Consider the following 16135-nt stretch of genomic DNA (forward strand, 5'->3'; position numbering starts at 1 on the left):
CTGCACGCACACATGCACAAACAGGACCTATATACATGCAACGCCCCGAGCAGTTGGGGGTCCGGTGCCGTGCTCAACGCACCTCAGCAGTGCCCAGGAGATGAACTGGCACCTCTCCAGCCACCAGTCCATTCATGGAACACGCAGGGACTCGATCCGGCAACCCTACAGTTCTCAGTAAAGTCACACACTATGTATATATTCCGTATCTCGATAACAATATACAATATCTCACAATACAGCATGTCTTCTGGTAATATAAATAAATGTGAAATAACCACACGGTAAAGCCAATTTTTGTATACTCAACTAGAGACGTTGGGATTAACGGATTTTGCCATAACTTTGCGGTTTCAGAACCGTAACAATTGCAGAAGCTACGATATCTTTGGTCTTATGATTCCTGCATTGTTCAATTTAATTCAATTCAATTCTTTTTTATTTATAGTGTCGAATCATCATAAAGTTATCTCAGGACACTTTACAGAGTAGGTAAAGACCACACTCTGTGACTTATTTATGATTTACACAGACCCAACAATTCCCCCGTAGAGTACGGTTTTACATTGTTGCGTTTATGAATTTATTGTTCATAAAAAACGAAATCTTGTGAGTCACCTCATGTCCCTGTGTGGACCATGTATGGAGCGCGGACTGGTGGCTGGAGAGGTGGTAGTTCATCTCCTGGGCACTGCTGAGGTGCTGTCGAGCAAGGCACCGAACCCCCAACTGCTCGGGGCGCTGGTCCACTGGCAGCCCCCTCGCTCCTCTCAATTAGTTGCATGTATATAGGTCCTGTCTGTGTATTTCGGGCCTGTGTGTGTGTTGAATTTCCCCATTGCAGGATCAACAAAGTAACTCTTCTTCTTCAAACATGTTTTTTTTGAGAGTTGTGCCAATCACCTGAAGAATTTGGAAAGCGTGCCGTCTAAACGTGACTTCGAAGGGTCCAACACTTCAAATACGTTCCAAAAATCTTCCAGATAATTTTCCAGCCCTTTGTGCTCAAGTCAAAGTCTAAAAACTTCCACTAGTGAATGTAAAAGAGTTCAAACTCAACCTTGAGTGCTTCACAACTGCTAACTTTCTGAATTTAACAGGAATGTGTCGTCGTTACTGGACGTAACTCCACTTCTGTGACTTTGTGCTGAGCCCTCTATGTTCAATATAAAGCAGGCTGACATGTTTGATGTGCAGGACCAAAATGGACTTGGACTTGTACTTATATAGCACCTTTCTAGTCTTCTGACCACTCAAGGCACTTTTGTCACATTCACCCGTTCACACAGACGTTCACACTGATGGCAGTGGACATCTACAGACCATCTAATCTAATCTAACCATTCACACCACATTCACACACCCATGCGCAGCACAGGGAGCAATTCAGGGTTCAGTGTCTTGCCCAAGGACACTTCGACATGTGGACCGAGGGAGGTGGGGATCGAACCGCCAATCTCTCGAATGTAGGACGACCCACCCTACTACTGAACCACAGTCGCCCCCCTTAAAGAATCCTTGTGTCTCAAATAATAAATTCCCTGATTAATAATCACAAGAAACCGGGAGTTTTAAAGACAATAATCATGATTTCAAAGTTTCATGTTGTGATTGTGACTGACCAAAACAACACACACACACACACACACACACACACTCACACTCACACTCACACTCACACACACACACACACACACACACACACACACACACACACACACACACACACACACACACACACACACACACACACACACACACACACACACACACACACACACACACGCCAGATCGGGCTCACCTTGCTGCCAGCCAGTGTGGGAGAGATGCTGAAGGGGCTGGTTTTCATGGGCTGGACCTGCAGCAGCAGCAGAAACAGAGTCACAGAAATGAAAATCACAAACAATCACAACATCAGCATCGTCTGATGACTGATCATTCAGATGAGACACAGCCCTGGAATCTGTGTCAATAACAGTAACTGCCACCCTACAGTGGACCGACACCGCAAACACTTCAAACATCAACAACAACAAAAGTGGAGACCCGCGTGAAACTGTTACGCGGACACAAAGATTGTGTTTACCCACCAAACATCGAGCCACCTTAATAATGAACAGATAAGTAATTTTAAATGTTTTTGTAATTTGATACAGATATTTTTTCCGTGCTTAAATTATTTATCTACACACATTTAGTGTTTTGTTATACTTGACACTCAATACACCCAGTTATAAAACTATAATTCTCATCCTTATTAGTGTCAGTGTGAAGAATAACAATGAAATACCAACCTGGTCATCAGGGCTGTTTCTGTCAGAGTCTGCAACACAAAGGGACACTTATTAGAGAGAGAGGGAGTGTGTGTGTGTGTGTGTGTGTGTGTGTGTGTCTGTGTGTGTGTGTGTGTGTGTCTGTGTGTGTGTGTGTATGTGTGTGTGTGTGTGTCTGTGTATATTTGTAAGTTGCATAATTGTGATAATTAAAGGATTTAACGTTCACTTGAAAATATGAAAGGAAACTTCTCTCATACACAAAAGATCCACTTTGTTGATGATTAAATAATGTTGTTGTTGTTGTTAATAAAATGTCCTTATGATTCATGTCATGACACGTGTGTGTGTGTGTGTGTGTATTTGTAAACTGCAAAATTGTGATGATTAAAGGATTTAACATTTACTTGAAAATATGAAAGGAAACCTCTCTAATACACAAAAGATCCACTTTAAAATATGATGATTCAATGTTTGTTAGTAAACTGTCATTATTATTCATGTCATGAAATGTGTGTGTGTGTGTGTGTGTGTGTGTGTGCGTGTGTGTGTGTACCTGAACTGTCCCCTGGATACTCAGCCCCAGGCTTCTCCTCCTCTGCTGCTTTAGACATCCTGATATCTGCAAGAAACACACACACACACACATCAGGAAGAGTCGTGGAAAACACATACAGGGGGCTGCGTGACACATTTGAAACACACACACACACACACACACACACACACACACACACACACACACACACACACACACACACACACACACACACACACACACACACACACACACACACACACACACACACACACACACACACACACACACACACACACACACGCACACACACAGACACCTTCTCTGCACAATCAGAGATAAGTGATTTAAACATTATTTTGTGTTTGCACTCATCTGCTGCTTATTCTCTTTCCCCAGTCAGGTACACAAACAGCGTCCAATCACTGCGGTCTGACTGAGGGGTCGCTCCTACAGCGCTCTCTCGGAGGCTGAGCGGCTCCGTGATTGTGATTCTCGCTATTTTTGACGGGTCAAAGATCAACTGAGATCGATGCTGTCAAGAATTCAGAAGAATAGAGGGCAAATTCTAGTTTGACTGCAAGAAGTAATTGCAAGCAGTATGTATTTGTAAAAGTGTTGCTGTGTCATTAAAGACAAGCCCCGGTCTGTGCGTCCTCTCCTCCTCTCCTAGCGCCTTAGTCCCTCCCACCTGACATGCAAGTGGAGGAGACATGAGGAAGAAGAGACACGAGGCGACCTCTGTTCTTCTGTTATGTCAGAGCAGGGCCAGTTAAATATGACGGGAGGCACGGCTGCCACGGTTTGCTGTCGCTCCAAAAAGACTTCCTCCTTTAGAGCCTGAAACAGTGTTCAAGGTGGCGTGCGCTAAGATCGATTTCCTGATCACAGACGGGACGACGGGGGGGGGGGGGGGGTGGGGTGGGGGGGGGGGAGACGAGGAGACGCCGCATAGAGACATGAGAAAAGCTCAAGAAGTGGAAATGATATTGCTATTGTCCTGTGATAACCTTGATACTCCAGTATTGGCGATGAAACCCGTCGAGAGCTCGGCCGGATAAAATCAGAAATACATCACCGTCGAGATAAAACCAAAAGTGTTCTTCTCTGACTCTAAAAAGGTCAGCTTTGAAAGATACAGTACATCACAGGTTTTTCCCATTGTGCGGTGACGATGGGCTGATAATTTCATCCTGTTTTCATTAAACACAAGCGAGAGAAACCTCCGCTAAGCACAAACGTCCTTGAACAACAAAACCCATGACACCATCCTCTAATGCAGCTCTTTGAACGTATATTGACTCAGGACGTGGGGCCTGGAGCTCTCCGTTGCAGTAGCATGCTAACTACCCTCACTCTGCCCTCTGTTTGTTTGTGGCGACTTCTGGGAGCGCGGCAGTAATTGGTGGAGGAAGATGGACGCCAGATGAACTGCTTACCTGAGCACCAGACATTACTCAGCACCGCCGCGGCCGCCATCTTGGATAAAGCACCCCCCCCTCCTCCTCCTCCAGTCTTAACTTCTGTCTATTTCGCTCTTTTAGGACTCGTTTTTCCTCTTTAGCTCAGGATTTTGTGCAAGAAACGGTTCATTTATGGCGCCGGCTCAACACGAAAAGAGAAAATATAAGCTCTGTTTGATTTAGCGCTCACATTCTGTCGGCGTGAGGTTCACGTGTCCGACAGGAGGCTGTGAGAATAATCAAAGGACACCTGATAAAACCGCAGCTAACATCCTCCACCTGCCTCTCTTCTTCCTCGCTATAATTACTCCTACAGCGTCTGTCCTGCTGCTTCACTGCCTCCTTTATACCCTATGGAGCGCACACACACACACACACACACACACACACACACAAGGAAAGAATGAATACTTGAAAATAAAAAGAAGACGACGAGCCTTCTGGAAATTATATACAAGCCTTATATATAAGAGTGTTTGTGTGTGTGTGTGTGGTAATCTTATCATCAGGGTCACGGATAAGTTCAAGGTGTGATGAGAGGAGGTGGAGAGGAAGGATGGATGAGGAGAATGAGGCACAAAGAGGAGGAGATCGAGTGATGTGAGAATGCACGGAAAACATGTCGAGTCCGGGGGAAAAATAGATTAAATATAAGAATGAAAGATGAGAGAAGGAGGTTAAAATGTTTTATTTTGCATCAGCTGTAAAATATTTGTGCCCTGATCAGAGATGCAAACTTTATCACACACTTCTTCTTCGTTCTTCTCTGTAATTAATGCACTTTTTATCACAATTTTAACAAAATTGCAACTTTGGACGAGTGCAATATCCAAATCGCGGGAGGCGTAATATTTATTAAAGGTGAAACATGTGTCCATTCTGATTTAAGTGTTGTGCTTCAGTTGGTTATCACAGCAGCCGTAGTTACTATTACCAGATATTTATTATTATTTATTATTATTTTGGGGCGGCAGTAGCTCAGTCCGTAGGTGACTGGGCTGGGAACCGGAGGGTTGCTGGTTTGAGTCCCTGTGTGGACCATGAATGGAGCGTGGACTGGTGGCTGGAGAGGTGCCAGTTCATCTCCTGGGCACTGCAGAGGTGCTGTTTAGCAAGGCACCGAACCCCCAACTGCTCGGGGCGCTGGTCACTGGCAGCCCCCTCGCTCTGACATCTCTCCGTTAATTGCATGTATATAGGTCCTGTCTGTGCATGTGTGTGTATTTCGGGCCTGTGTGTGTGTAACATGAATAATAAGAGTGAATTCTTCTTCTTCTTTATGTGGCTGAACAGCATTTTAGAGCTGCGAGTAACCATTATTTTCACAGCGTTTAATTTCTCGATTAATGGATTAGTTGTTTGGTCTATAAGATGTCAGAAAATGGTGAAAAAATAAGATCGCTGTTTCCCAAAGCCCATGACGATGCCCTCAAACGTCCACAACTCAAATAAGTTCAGTGTGCTGTCAGAGATTTCCCAGCCTACAAGTTGTACTCTACAGACTTGATCGTATTGATGATAAAAAATATTGCAAATCATATTACAATATCAGGGCTGCACGGTGGTGTAGTGGTTAGCACTGTCACCCTTGTGTGTGGAGTTTGCATGTTCTCCCCGTGTCTGCGTGGGTTTTCTCCGGGTTCTCCGGTTTCCTCCCACAGTCCAAAGACGTGCAGGTGTTCGGTTCATTGATGACTCTAAATTGCCCTTAGGTGTGAATGGTTGTCTGTCTCTGTTCGTCTCTATGTGTCCTGTGATAGACTGGCGTCCTGTCCAGGGTGGACCCCGCCTCACGCCAGATGTCAGCTGGGATCGGCTCCAGCCCCCCCGCGACCCCGACCCCGGGATAAGCGGTTGAAGATGAATGAATGAATATTACAATATCAGTCAAAATAATCACAATTACATATTTTCATCATATGCTGCAGCCCTTTGTATGATAACGCACATTAATGTCAACCTAAGTGGCAATTCCTCACCAAAGTGTCGGCATTAACAGGAGGTAAGGAGGTGCAGGTGATTGCATCTTGTGATGTTTTCATTAAGAAAGAGAAATAACTTCCAGATACAATCGAAAATAATAGCGAGCAAAGATGAAAGTGCTCCATAATAATTATAAGAAGCAAATCGGGATACATTTAAGTGCTCAGATACAAGTGTTTAGGTAGACCTGACGTGCAGAGGGAATGTGTTACGTGTCAAAAGCCTCCATCACAGAACATCAGGGAATAAATGTTCAGTCTTAATGTGTCGTCTATATAATATAATAATATATAAACATGCAATCATCAACATCTACTGGCATTATTTGAATGAAAAGGAAACATTTTTCTTTCATGAGTGTGAGAGGGAGAGGGTCGTCTGTGAGCGGAGAGCTGCAGTTACACAACACAACCAGAGGGTGGCAGCACCCTCCTGGGAATGCTGCTCCACACACCTCCCACAGTAATCAGTCGTCTGGATGCTTTAGACAGGGCGTCACTCACAGTCACGGGTACAGTAAGAATTAAACCTGGAAGAACAAAACTGGAATAAAGCTCTTCAAACACAATTTCTCAGATGTAAAGATAAAGATGATTCAAAGATTTTAAATATGTTTTTTTGCCTTTACGATCGATGCAAGAAGAAGAAAGAGCGAAGGGATGATACGAAGCAAAGGTCTGAAGGTTGGAATCGAACCCTGCGTCGCTGCCGTCAGCCTTTTTTAATGTTTTATATCAACTCTCACTCTAGCAGGTGAGCTACTGAGGGCCCAGACATATTTTAAACACACATTTTAACTTCATTTAACTGTATCAGAGTCATCTTGGTTAGAAACAGTTTATTTCTGTGACCTTCAGCAACAAATGATCTTCTTCATTAGGTCAGACTTAGGCACCAAATCACCATGGAGACACAAAAATCCTTCTACTAACTTTCCTCCATATTGACACACACACACACACGCACACGCACACACACACACACACACACACACACACGCACACGCACACGCACACACACACACACACACACGCACACGCACACGCACACACACACGTACCGTATTTATAGTTTTACTAACCTGATAAATAAATCTGTTGCAACATTCAGCTAAAATGTTTAGCCACTACTTGACCCTCCATCATCAGACTACTGTAGTGCTGCTGCCGCTCTTATAAATCCTGCTATACTGCAACGATTTAATTGTTAGCATTGTTACGGCGATCACACGTGCACCTGCAGCTGTTACGAATACGACCGCTCACACAAACAAACCTTTACGCTTTTTAAAAATACAATTCACTAAAATGTTGGGTCCGTTTCATTCAAACACGGGGTTCAATGTACACACACACACACGCGCGCGCGCGCACGCACGCACGCACACACACACACACACACACACACACACACACACACACACACACACACACACACACACACACACACACACACACACACACACACACACACACACACACACACACACACACACACACACACACACACACACACACACACACACACACACACACACCCTCAGCATATGAAGGGAGAGATCCCATAAAATCATTTTATCACACCCCCCCCCCCCCCCCCCCCCCGCGCCCCTCCCTCCAGGCCATAACGCCTCAACTGCCCCTAACCCCTCTGGCCATGGGGCCTTTCACCCCCCACCCCCCCCCCCCCGATCTATCCATCCAAACCACCTCATATATGCTAACACATGCAACACACTGAATCCCTGAATGTCACAGATGTCCAGTCCCCATAAGGACACATTTTTCTCAGATCAAATATTTTTTTCTGATGCGTCCACAAATAATTCTTTGATTGTGATAATTTCTATTTTTTTTAAAGTTGATTTTGGTGTAAAATTACAGCGTCCGTGACCAGAAGAGAAGAATACTTCTGCTTCTGTCTGTTTCATGAGACAGGTGCGACAGAGGTTCAAAAAGTTGCGGACAAACTTCAGCGCGCTGTCTGTCTTCCAAAAATGTATTTATTTGCGGCGTTTCTGTGGCAGTGACCACCGTCCCAACACGCTCCTCCACCCCGGGGGCAGTCTGACAGCAGCCGCTCGATTCCAGGCCTCCCCCTCCTCTCCCGTTCATGCTCATCCTATCAGCGCTAATAGCATAGAGAGAGAGGGAGAGAGGGCAGATGATGTATCTGTCTTCTGCGGTTGAGATTCGTGTGTGTGTGTGTGTGAGGGGGTAAAGAAAGAGGGGGGGTGCAGGGTCACTGTCAGGGAATTAGAAAAGGGGGAATGAGTGCGAGAGAGAGAGAGGGGGATAGGATGGCTGGAGGGGTCCTAAACTGGCCCCCTTTCCCTTCTTCTGCTGCCCACCCACCCCGCCTCGGTCACGCCTGTCAGGGGCCTGTGACAGACGGCGCGTGGGTTTCTCTGTGTGTGTGTGTGTGTGTTTGAGCGGAGGGGGGGACGCCTGCCGCTGTTTGGCGTGTGGATGTCAGAGGTCAGGCACATGGTCTCGGCTACCTCGCGCCTCGCAGTGACACACACACACACACACATGCACACACACTGCCAAGCTCCCTCTCCCACCTGTCCTCTGTCACATTCACTACAAAACAAACACACGCGGCGTCAACGACAAAATCTGTAACGGGAGGATATTTAAATTCAGCTGTGAGACGGAGCAAGAAGCCAAAACCAGAAACTTTCATCAGTTAAACATTTATGAGCTCATTTTCTAAAGTACTGCATTATGTTTAGAGCTTCAACTAACGATTATTTACGTTGATTCTTTCTTTGACTCATCATTAAGTCGATAAAAAATGGGATTATTTAATTTCTGATGTTTTCAGTTTGCTTGTTTTGTCAAAAACTTAAAAATGTTCCGTTTACTGTCACGTACGACAAAGAGCGGCGGCAAATTCTCACATTTGAGGCTGAAACCAGAGAATATTTAGCATTTTTACTTGAAAAAGACTGAATTGATTAATCAAAAATAGTTGATTAATTGACGATCGGCTCGTCGTCGCAGCTCTAATTAATATTTCACAGTAAAGAGAAACAATGCTGATGATCAACATCATCGGTGGTTTGCACAGACACAACCTGTAGTTTTTTATAATATTGCATTTTAACTGGATCATTTTTTAGTGTGTGACTGTTGTTTTTGTCTCCTTGTATTGTTTATGTTTATTGTTATAACGACGTTTATGCTGCCATCTTGGTCAGGTTACAATTGAATACAAGATTTTAATCCCAATGAGAATTTTACCTGCTTAAATAAAGACGATATACATGAGATATAAATACCCGTGTTAATTAAAAATTACTTTAGATTGCCATAAAAAATGCGACTCCAACTTTATTGATATGAAGTCATATCTGAAATAAAACATAAAAGAAATATGCAAAAACAAGAAAACTATGAAAAAAACGGACTCCAAATACGAGGAAATATATTTCTTTACTGTTTAAAATTCAACATTTGATTCCTCACAACACATGAGAGGAGGACAAAGTGTGTTGTGTGTCGCTTTAATGACCATCACAGCAGCTGAAAGCAAAGACCGGAGCTTCGTACCCGAGCACATTCGGCTGCTTTAATGAGAACACAGTCGCTTTAGATGAGCACTGAAGACGCTGCGTGTGTATGAGGTCGACTGCAGCAGCACTGAGTAACTATGTCAGTCATATCCTTAAGCAGAGAAATTATACTTCCAAATGGTGCCACTGTGTATATTTTATTTCATATTCTACATTTAATACAGCTGGTTATCACAGCAGCCATAGTTACTATTAAGAGTTCACAACTTGTTGGGTATTTACCTGGTTGAACAACATTTTAGAGCTGCGGGTAACGAGTATTTTCTGGATTAATGGATCAGTTGTTTGGTCTATAAGATGGGAAAATGGGGGAAATATGAAGATTGCTGCTTCCCAAAGCCCAAGACGATGTCCTCAAATGTCCACAACTCAAATATATTCAGTGCGCCGTCATAGAGGAGGAAAGAAACCAGAAAATATTCATTTTTAAGAAGCTGAAATCAGAGAATTTTGACTTTTTTCCTGCAAAAAATGACTAAAAACGATTAATTTCTCATCAAAATAGTTGATTTAATAGTTAGAAAAAGGTGAAATAATTAATCTAAGCAGCTCTACTGAATATTTAACATCAAAATATAAGTTTCATACTACAAAAGAAAACACGACGTGATCCTTTACACCGCTTTTTGCACTATTTGGACTTATTTACTCATATTTATTTACTCCATATCACATTTTTACAAACAAACAAAACAAGAACAACTGCACTACATCATGTGAATATGTACATATGTCTATTTCTATTTCTTCCCTTTTTAAATTGAACTTTATTGCTTATTTTTGCTATTTTTTATCTTATTTTGTGATATTCTGTTGCTGCTGTGACAGAAGAATTTCCCCGTCTGCGGGACATTAAAGGTTTTCTGATTCTGATTCTGATAAAACTTTAAAATGTGCCGTCTGTAATTTGAAAACGAGACTATTGTCCCTGATTTCTATAAAGGTGAGTTGAGTTCTGGGGATTTTCCATGTGAGGAGTCACAGTCGCTGCTCCCCCATACTGAAAAATGACCCGCTCTGTGTCTGACCCTGGTTTAATAAGGCCTGCAGTGCAGAAACACGATACTGGAGAGCACATTTCCAACACAAACCAAGTGTTTTTGGGTAATTGGCGAAAGCGTATTTGTCGTTTGAAAGCGCGACAGGACGCACCGACAGCGTGAGTGTGAACAGGTAGCCTGTGCCGCCTGTTAGCTTCAGCGCGCTCGTTGCCTTAGTTAAGTTCCACCTTCACATTTCCTATTAGCATCCCTCCTCCTTCACTTCGTCCCTCACCTCCTGCCTCCCTTTGTCCTCCGCTCGGTCCACTCTTGATTTATTCTGATCTCTCTCTCATTTCCCCTCTTCCTCTTCTCCCACAGCTATAATACGACCATCTCACTTGAACTTCTCTCTAACCTCCCCACCTGCCTTCCTCCCCTTAATTCCTCCATTCCCACCTCCCTCTCTCTCCCTCTCCCCACGTCAAATTTAATCTCTAACATCCCGTCTCTCTCACATCCTCACCTTTTGTAGTTTTCTTATTTGTGCGTGTGTATGTGTGTGTGTGTGTGTGTGTGTGTGTCATGCATTTGGGATGTTGTACAAACGTTTGCTGAGCTGCTGTGGAAACAGATGAACACATTGGTGGAGATAATTCTCATTAGGTTGTGGACCGTGTTTTTGTGCAAGAGACAGAGTTCGCCTCTGGCAAACTTAAGGGTCAGCAGACAGGTAACTAGCTCACCTTGACACTTGTTGTGGCGGCTCTACAGTGAGGGGAAAACCTCTGCAAGATCTCATGGAATAATGAGAGTCCTAACAATTCAACAAACTCACAAGAGAAAGAAAAGACACATGTTTAACCTAAATATTCTTTAGATTTGTAGAAGGCCTTATTACTATCTATCTATCTATCTATCTATCTATCTATCTATCTATCTATCTATCTATCTATCTATCTATCTATCTATCTATCTATCTATCTAATTGTGGAAATATATTCCTAATGCATAAATCATTGTGTTCTGTCTCAAAATGTATTTTATGTTAAAGTTTCAGCCTAAATTAAATGGTAAATATTCACTACTCTTTGCCCACAATTTGAATTTCTCACACTCTGAACGTAATGTGCGAATTTACTCTTATTTCTCTCTATTCCATCTTTAATGGGAGCCTCTTCCTCTTCCTCTTCCTCTCTCACTAAAGGCTTTCCACTGCCTCAGTCTGATGTTCCTCTGCAGGATTAACTGTAGTTCTGCCATTAAGCCTCAACGTCCACCAAAAATAGATTTCTGTCTCGGAGTAATGTTGGTACGACTGAAACTCTAGTTTGTCTCCCCCTGTGTCTCCATCCCGTCTTCCCCTCTGCATCTCTTCCTCCCTCTGTCTCCATCTTCCTCCCCCTCTCCTTCAGTTGTGGTCAGCCGCAGCGGTCATGGCACCACTGGACAGCGCTCTGCTAGCACAGGACACACAGACCCGTTGCCAGGCAACAGCAATGAAAGATCATTGTGTGTGTGTGTGTTTGCGCGCGTCCACGTGTGCACAAGTGTACGTGTATGTGTTGGTGTGTGTGTGCGTCCACGTGTTCACAACTGTACGTGTGTGTGTGTGTGTGTGTGTGTGTGTGTGCGTGTGTGTGTGTACGTGTGTGTGTGCGTGTGCATGTCTGCTCCTCACATGTTTGTGTATGTACCTGTGAGAGTGTTAATCATTAAGAATAAACATGTTCCCCCGGCTGTAGCCGAGGCTGCGGTGCGAGGTAAACAAAGTGCTGCATGCTAATGTCTCCGTTCTTGTTTACATTTTAACGACCAGTATTAAAGGATTATTCTGAATATTTCTTTTTCTTCCTCTCCAGATATTCACATCACAGTGGTGTGATGAGAAAAAAGGTGAAATCAGAGTGAATTCTCATCACATGTTACAGTTTTACAGCTGGCAGAGCTGAAAGATTTCGTTGAATAAGGATATTTCCGTTTTAATGGGTTGTCATGGATGCGTTTAATTGTTATATTTTTTCTGAGTACAGGAGAAAAAAGGTAGAAACAACTTCCAGTTTTTAAAAACAGGCCTAATATCTCCAGGATCTTTATGAACAAATACATAATTTCAGTCTGCGTCGCTCACACTGACGGAGTTAAGCGTCTCGTTTCATGCATCTATACACTGACCGCATTGCAAATGCCCCTCCAGAGTGAATGAGTAACATCGTGTGTAGACGTTGTTTGTATGAGTTTATGCCCAGTTGTGTTTCGTGCACACATATAGCGTGCGTGTGTGTGTGTGAGTCAGAGACAGAGAGTGATTACACATGTGTGTGTGTGTGTGTGTGTGAGTTCACGAGCGCATGTGAGCGTGCACAAGGGCGTGCGCTTCCCGAATATGTCTCTAGAGTGTTTATTATATCCGATACAGTACCTCTTTCTCGCACCACATATTTCTGTGCCGATCGATTCTTCTGACTCCCGACAAGACAATAATCGCACCGCCCTCCCCTCTCTCCTTCTCTCCACCATTATTACTGCCCTCCCCAAGGAGCTCAACGCAGGGATGGAGGGATGGAGGCAGAGAAATAAAGGAAGGGAGGACAAGGGGAAGGAGGAAATGGCCACTGTGTGTTACTTCCTTTTTCCAGGATCCCCGCGCTGCCGGGGCGTAAAGATGGAGGGAGAAAGTGAGTGGACGAGGGAGGAAGAGGGGAGGTGGAAACACAAAGATGAAGGCGACGAGCAGACGCTGAAAATTTAGGGAATTTTAGGGGGATAATGGTGGAGGCTGGGAGACATGACAGAGACGGTTTCAAAGAGAGGAAACCATGGTTAAAGAGACAGGGAGAGTGATGGAGAGAACGCAGGGAGGACGCTGACGGGACAGTAGGGAGGACACATGAGAGGAAGGGAGAAAAGCAAAAGGACGGAAGATGAAAAAGTACACGAGAAAATGACAAACAGGCAACAAAAACATGGAGGAATCTGTGGATAATGGCTGAAGGTGGGAGAAATAACGAGGTGTGTTGAAAAACAGAATTAGATGGACCCCCCCCCCCCACACACACACACACACACACCCCACACAAAACACACACACACACACACACACACACACACACACACAACGAAAGACGAGGGCGGATAGGAAGAGCAGGAGTGAATGGATGATGCTCGGACTGTTAGAGAGGAACAGGACAGAGGAAGGAATTTGGGAAATTTAAGAGCGTGAGTGAGGAAATTTAAATAGAAGATGAATAAAGTGGAAAAAGACATAAAACGGACACGTGTTGAAACTGCAGCGAGACGTGAGCATCCTCGCAGGAAACAGCAGGAAAGGGGAAAGATAGCGACAATTGGACTAACAAAGACACACAGCCTCGCCTTGATGGTGTGTGTGAGTGATTGGATGAGGAGGGAGGGGGGGGGGGGGTGGATTGTGCGCAACAGAGTCAATGACAAAATGAACGGACAGAGTGGACGGAAAAATGAGACGAGAGGGGTGCAAAAGAAAGAAAAGGGTCAGATAAAAGACTCCGAGGTGACGTGAAATTCCAGTTTCATGTCCGAACTCTCAGGGACAGATCACAGGTGTTGCCGTAGAACAGAAAAAAGAGAGTAATGGGTGAAAGCGTGATTATAATTCCTCTTTTGAAATGAAAGGAAAACGTCCTGAAAGAGCTGACACCCTAAATATTTTAGCAGCTCTGGTGTTAATGGAAATACTTTTAACATTTTTGTCTCACAACATGCACTCCAGCAACATTTAAAGAAGAAAGAAAGAACCAAAAATAATAAAAATAGAGACAAAGTCTGGTGGAAAAACTGCTTCGGGTCCTTCCGCGCTAATTCTGAGTCTGAGTCGCGCGGCCTCGTCTCCAGCTTGACCGCCGCCTTTATTCAACGGGGGCTGGAATGATCTCATAAGTCCGGGGATGGCAGCATTTTCTCCACCTATAGGAGATCATATTATCCTTCAATTTGGAGTTATGAGGTTGTCATGAGACCGCGGGGATATTTATGTTCGCAGCGTTTGAAATTCGGGGGGTGAAGATCTCGGCGCTGTGACTGAAAGAGAAAAAATAAATCATTCCTTTTCTGTTTTTGTGACCGACTGTAATCCTGATTCAGGATCTGGGATCTTACGTTCACACGCAAGAAGAAAAGAGCCGGGTTTGATAAGCGACGCGGCTCCACGAGTGTAAACAAACGAATGAACGAACGAACATCTGAATGAGGTGTGTTGGAATCAGGCCGCCGTCCTCTAGTCCTCGCCGCCACCGCCGCCGATCCCGGTGATCTATGGTGCGTGCTGCGAGCCGTTAGACGGTTGGGTTTACAGGTTTATCGATTGGACCCGACTTAAATTGGCTCCCAATTAAACAGAGCGCTTATTTGACCTCTTTACCCCTTCCAGTCCTCTCCTTCCCTGTCCCGTTAAATATCCCCCACACCTCCATCTCCTCCTTATTTCCCCACCTACCGCCTCTCCATCCACACATCCATCTCTCGCTCAGCGTAATACCTTTACTCCCTTCCCCCCTTCGTCTACAGCCGTCACCCCATCCCCATTTTCCGTGAGCAGCACCTACCCCCCTCTCTATTTAAACCCCTCTCCCTCTCGCCGTCGCCACACAGCGCTGCGTCCGTTTCCTCTCGCCATCCATTCCACAGATCTGATCTTTGCTCCGTTTCTCTCCAACACTTTCTCTCTCTCAGTCAGTCCGTCCGTCAATCTCCCCTTAAATAACAACGATGAATTATTAAGTGTATTTATTCAAACACCATTAATTATAAAATACAGGCAGGCTTGTCAGTCTATTTGCTTTGGCTGAGGCCGATGTCGACGGGATGAGGGAGAGGAGAAGAAGAAGAAGGAGAAGAGGAGGCCGGAGGTGCAGGAAAGGTGGAGGGCGAGGTGGTTTGTGGTTAGGTTTGGAAATGGGGGAGAGAAAAAGAAGAAGAGGGAGGTGAAAAGGGGGGAGGAGGGGGGGTAGGAAATTGGTGTGGCTAGCGGAACAGCTCCCCTCCCTCCCCACCACCTCCTCCCCCCCTCAGCCTCCCTTCCCCCCCTTCCCTACCCCGCTCTGCTTTGTATTCTGCGGAGATGACAGGGGGAAAGCTTTATTGCTCTGAGTTTGTATCGATCGGGGCCCCGCAGAGGGGGTAGCCAGACCAGCGCACACTGGAGGCCCTTTTGCAGAGGCCGCTGCCTACACCCCGCCCGCTCCTCCTCGCACCAGCCAAACACACCCTTCCCTCTCTCTGCTCGTTCCACCTCTCCTTCTCTTACACTCTTTTTTTTTTTCCTTTAAATTGCGGGCTCC

The 16135-nt window shown here is 44.8% G+C and overlaps 1 protein-coding gene across 1 annotated transcript in view; it reads right to left on the reverse strand.

Annotated features, from left to right (window-relative positions):
• The window catches only part of pou2f2a (POU class 2 homeobox 2a), a gene marked incomplete at both ends in the record, with an annotated part of 77045 nt that overhangs the window by 12873 nt on the left and 48037 nt on the right, over positions 1 to 16135 (reverse strand). The window contains 3 exons of the mRNA XM_083925168.1: positions 1802 to 1858; positions 2295 to 2323; positions 2830 to 2895. Coding sequence (XP_083781294.1) covers positions 1802 to 1858; positions 2295 to 2323; positions 2830 to 2895 — 152 coding nt within the window. The remainder of the gene's footprint in view (positions 1 to 1801; positions 1859 to 2294; positions 2324 to 2829; positions 2896 to 16135) is intronic.

This window comes from Echiichthys vipera (assembly GCF_963691815.1).
Source record: "Echiichthys vipera genome assembly, chromosome: 13".
Taxonomy (NCBI): domain Eukaryota; kingdom Metazoa; phylum Chordata; class Actinopteri; order Perciformes; family Trachinidae; genus Echiichthys; species Echiichthys vipera.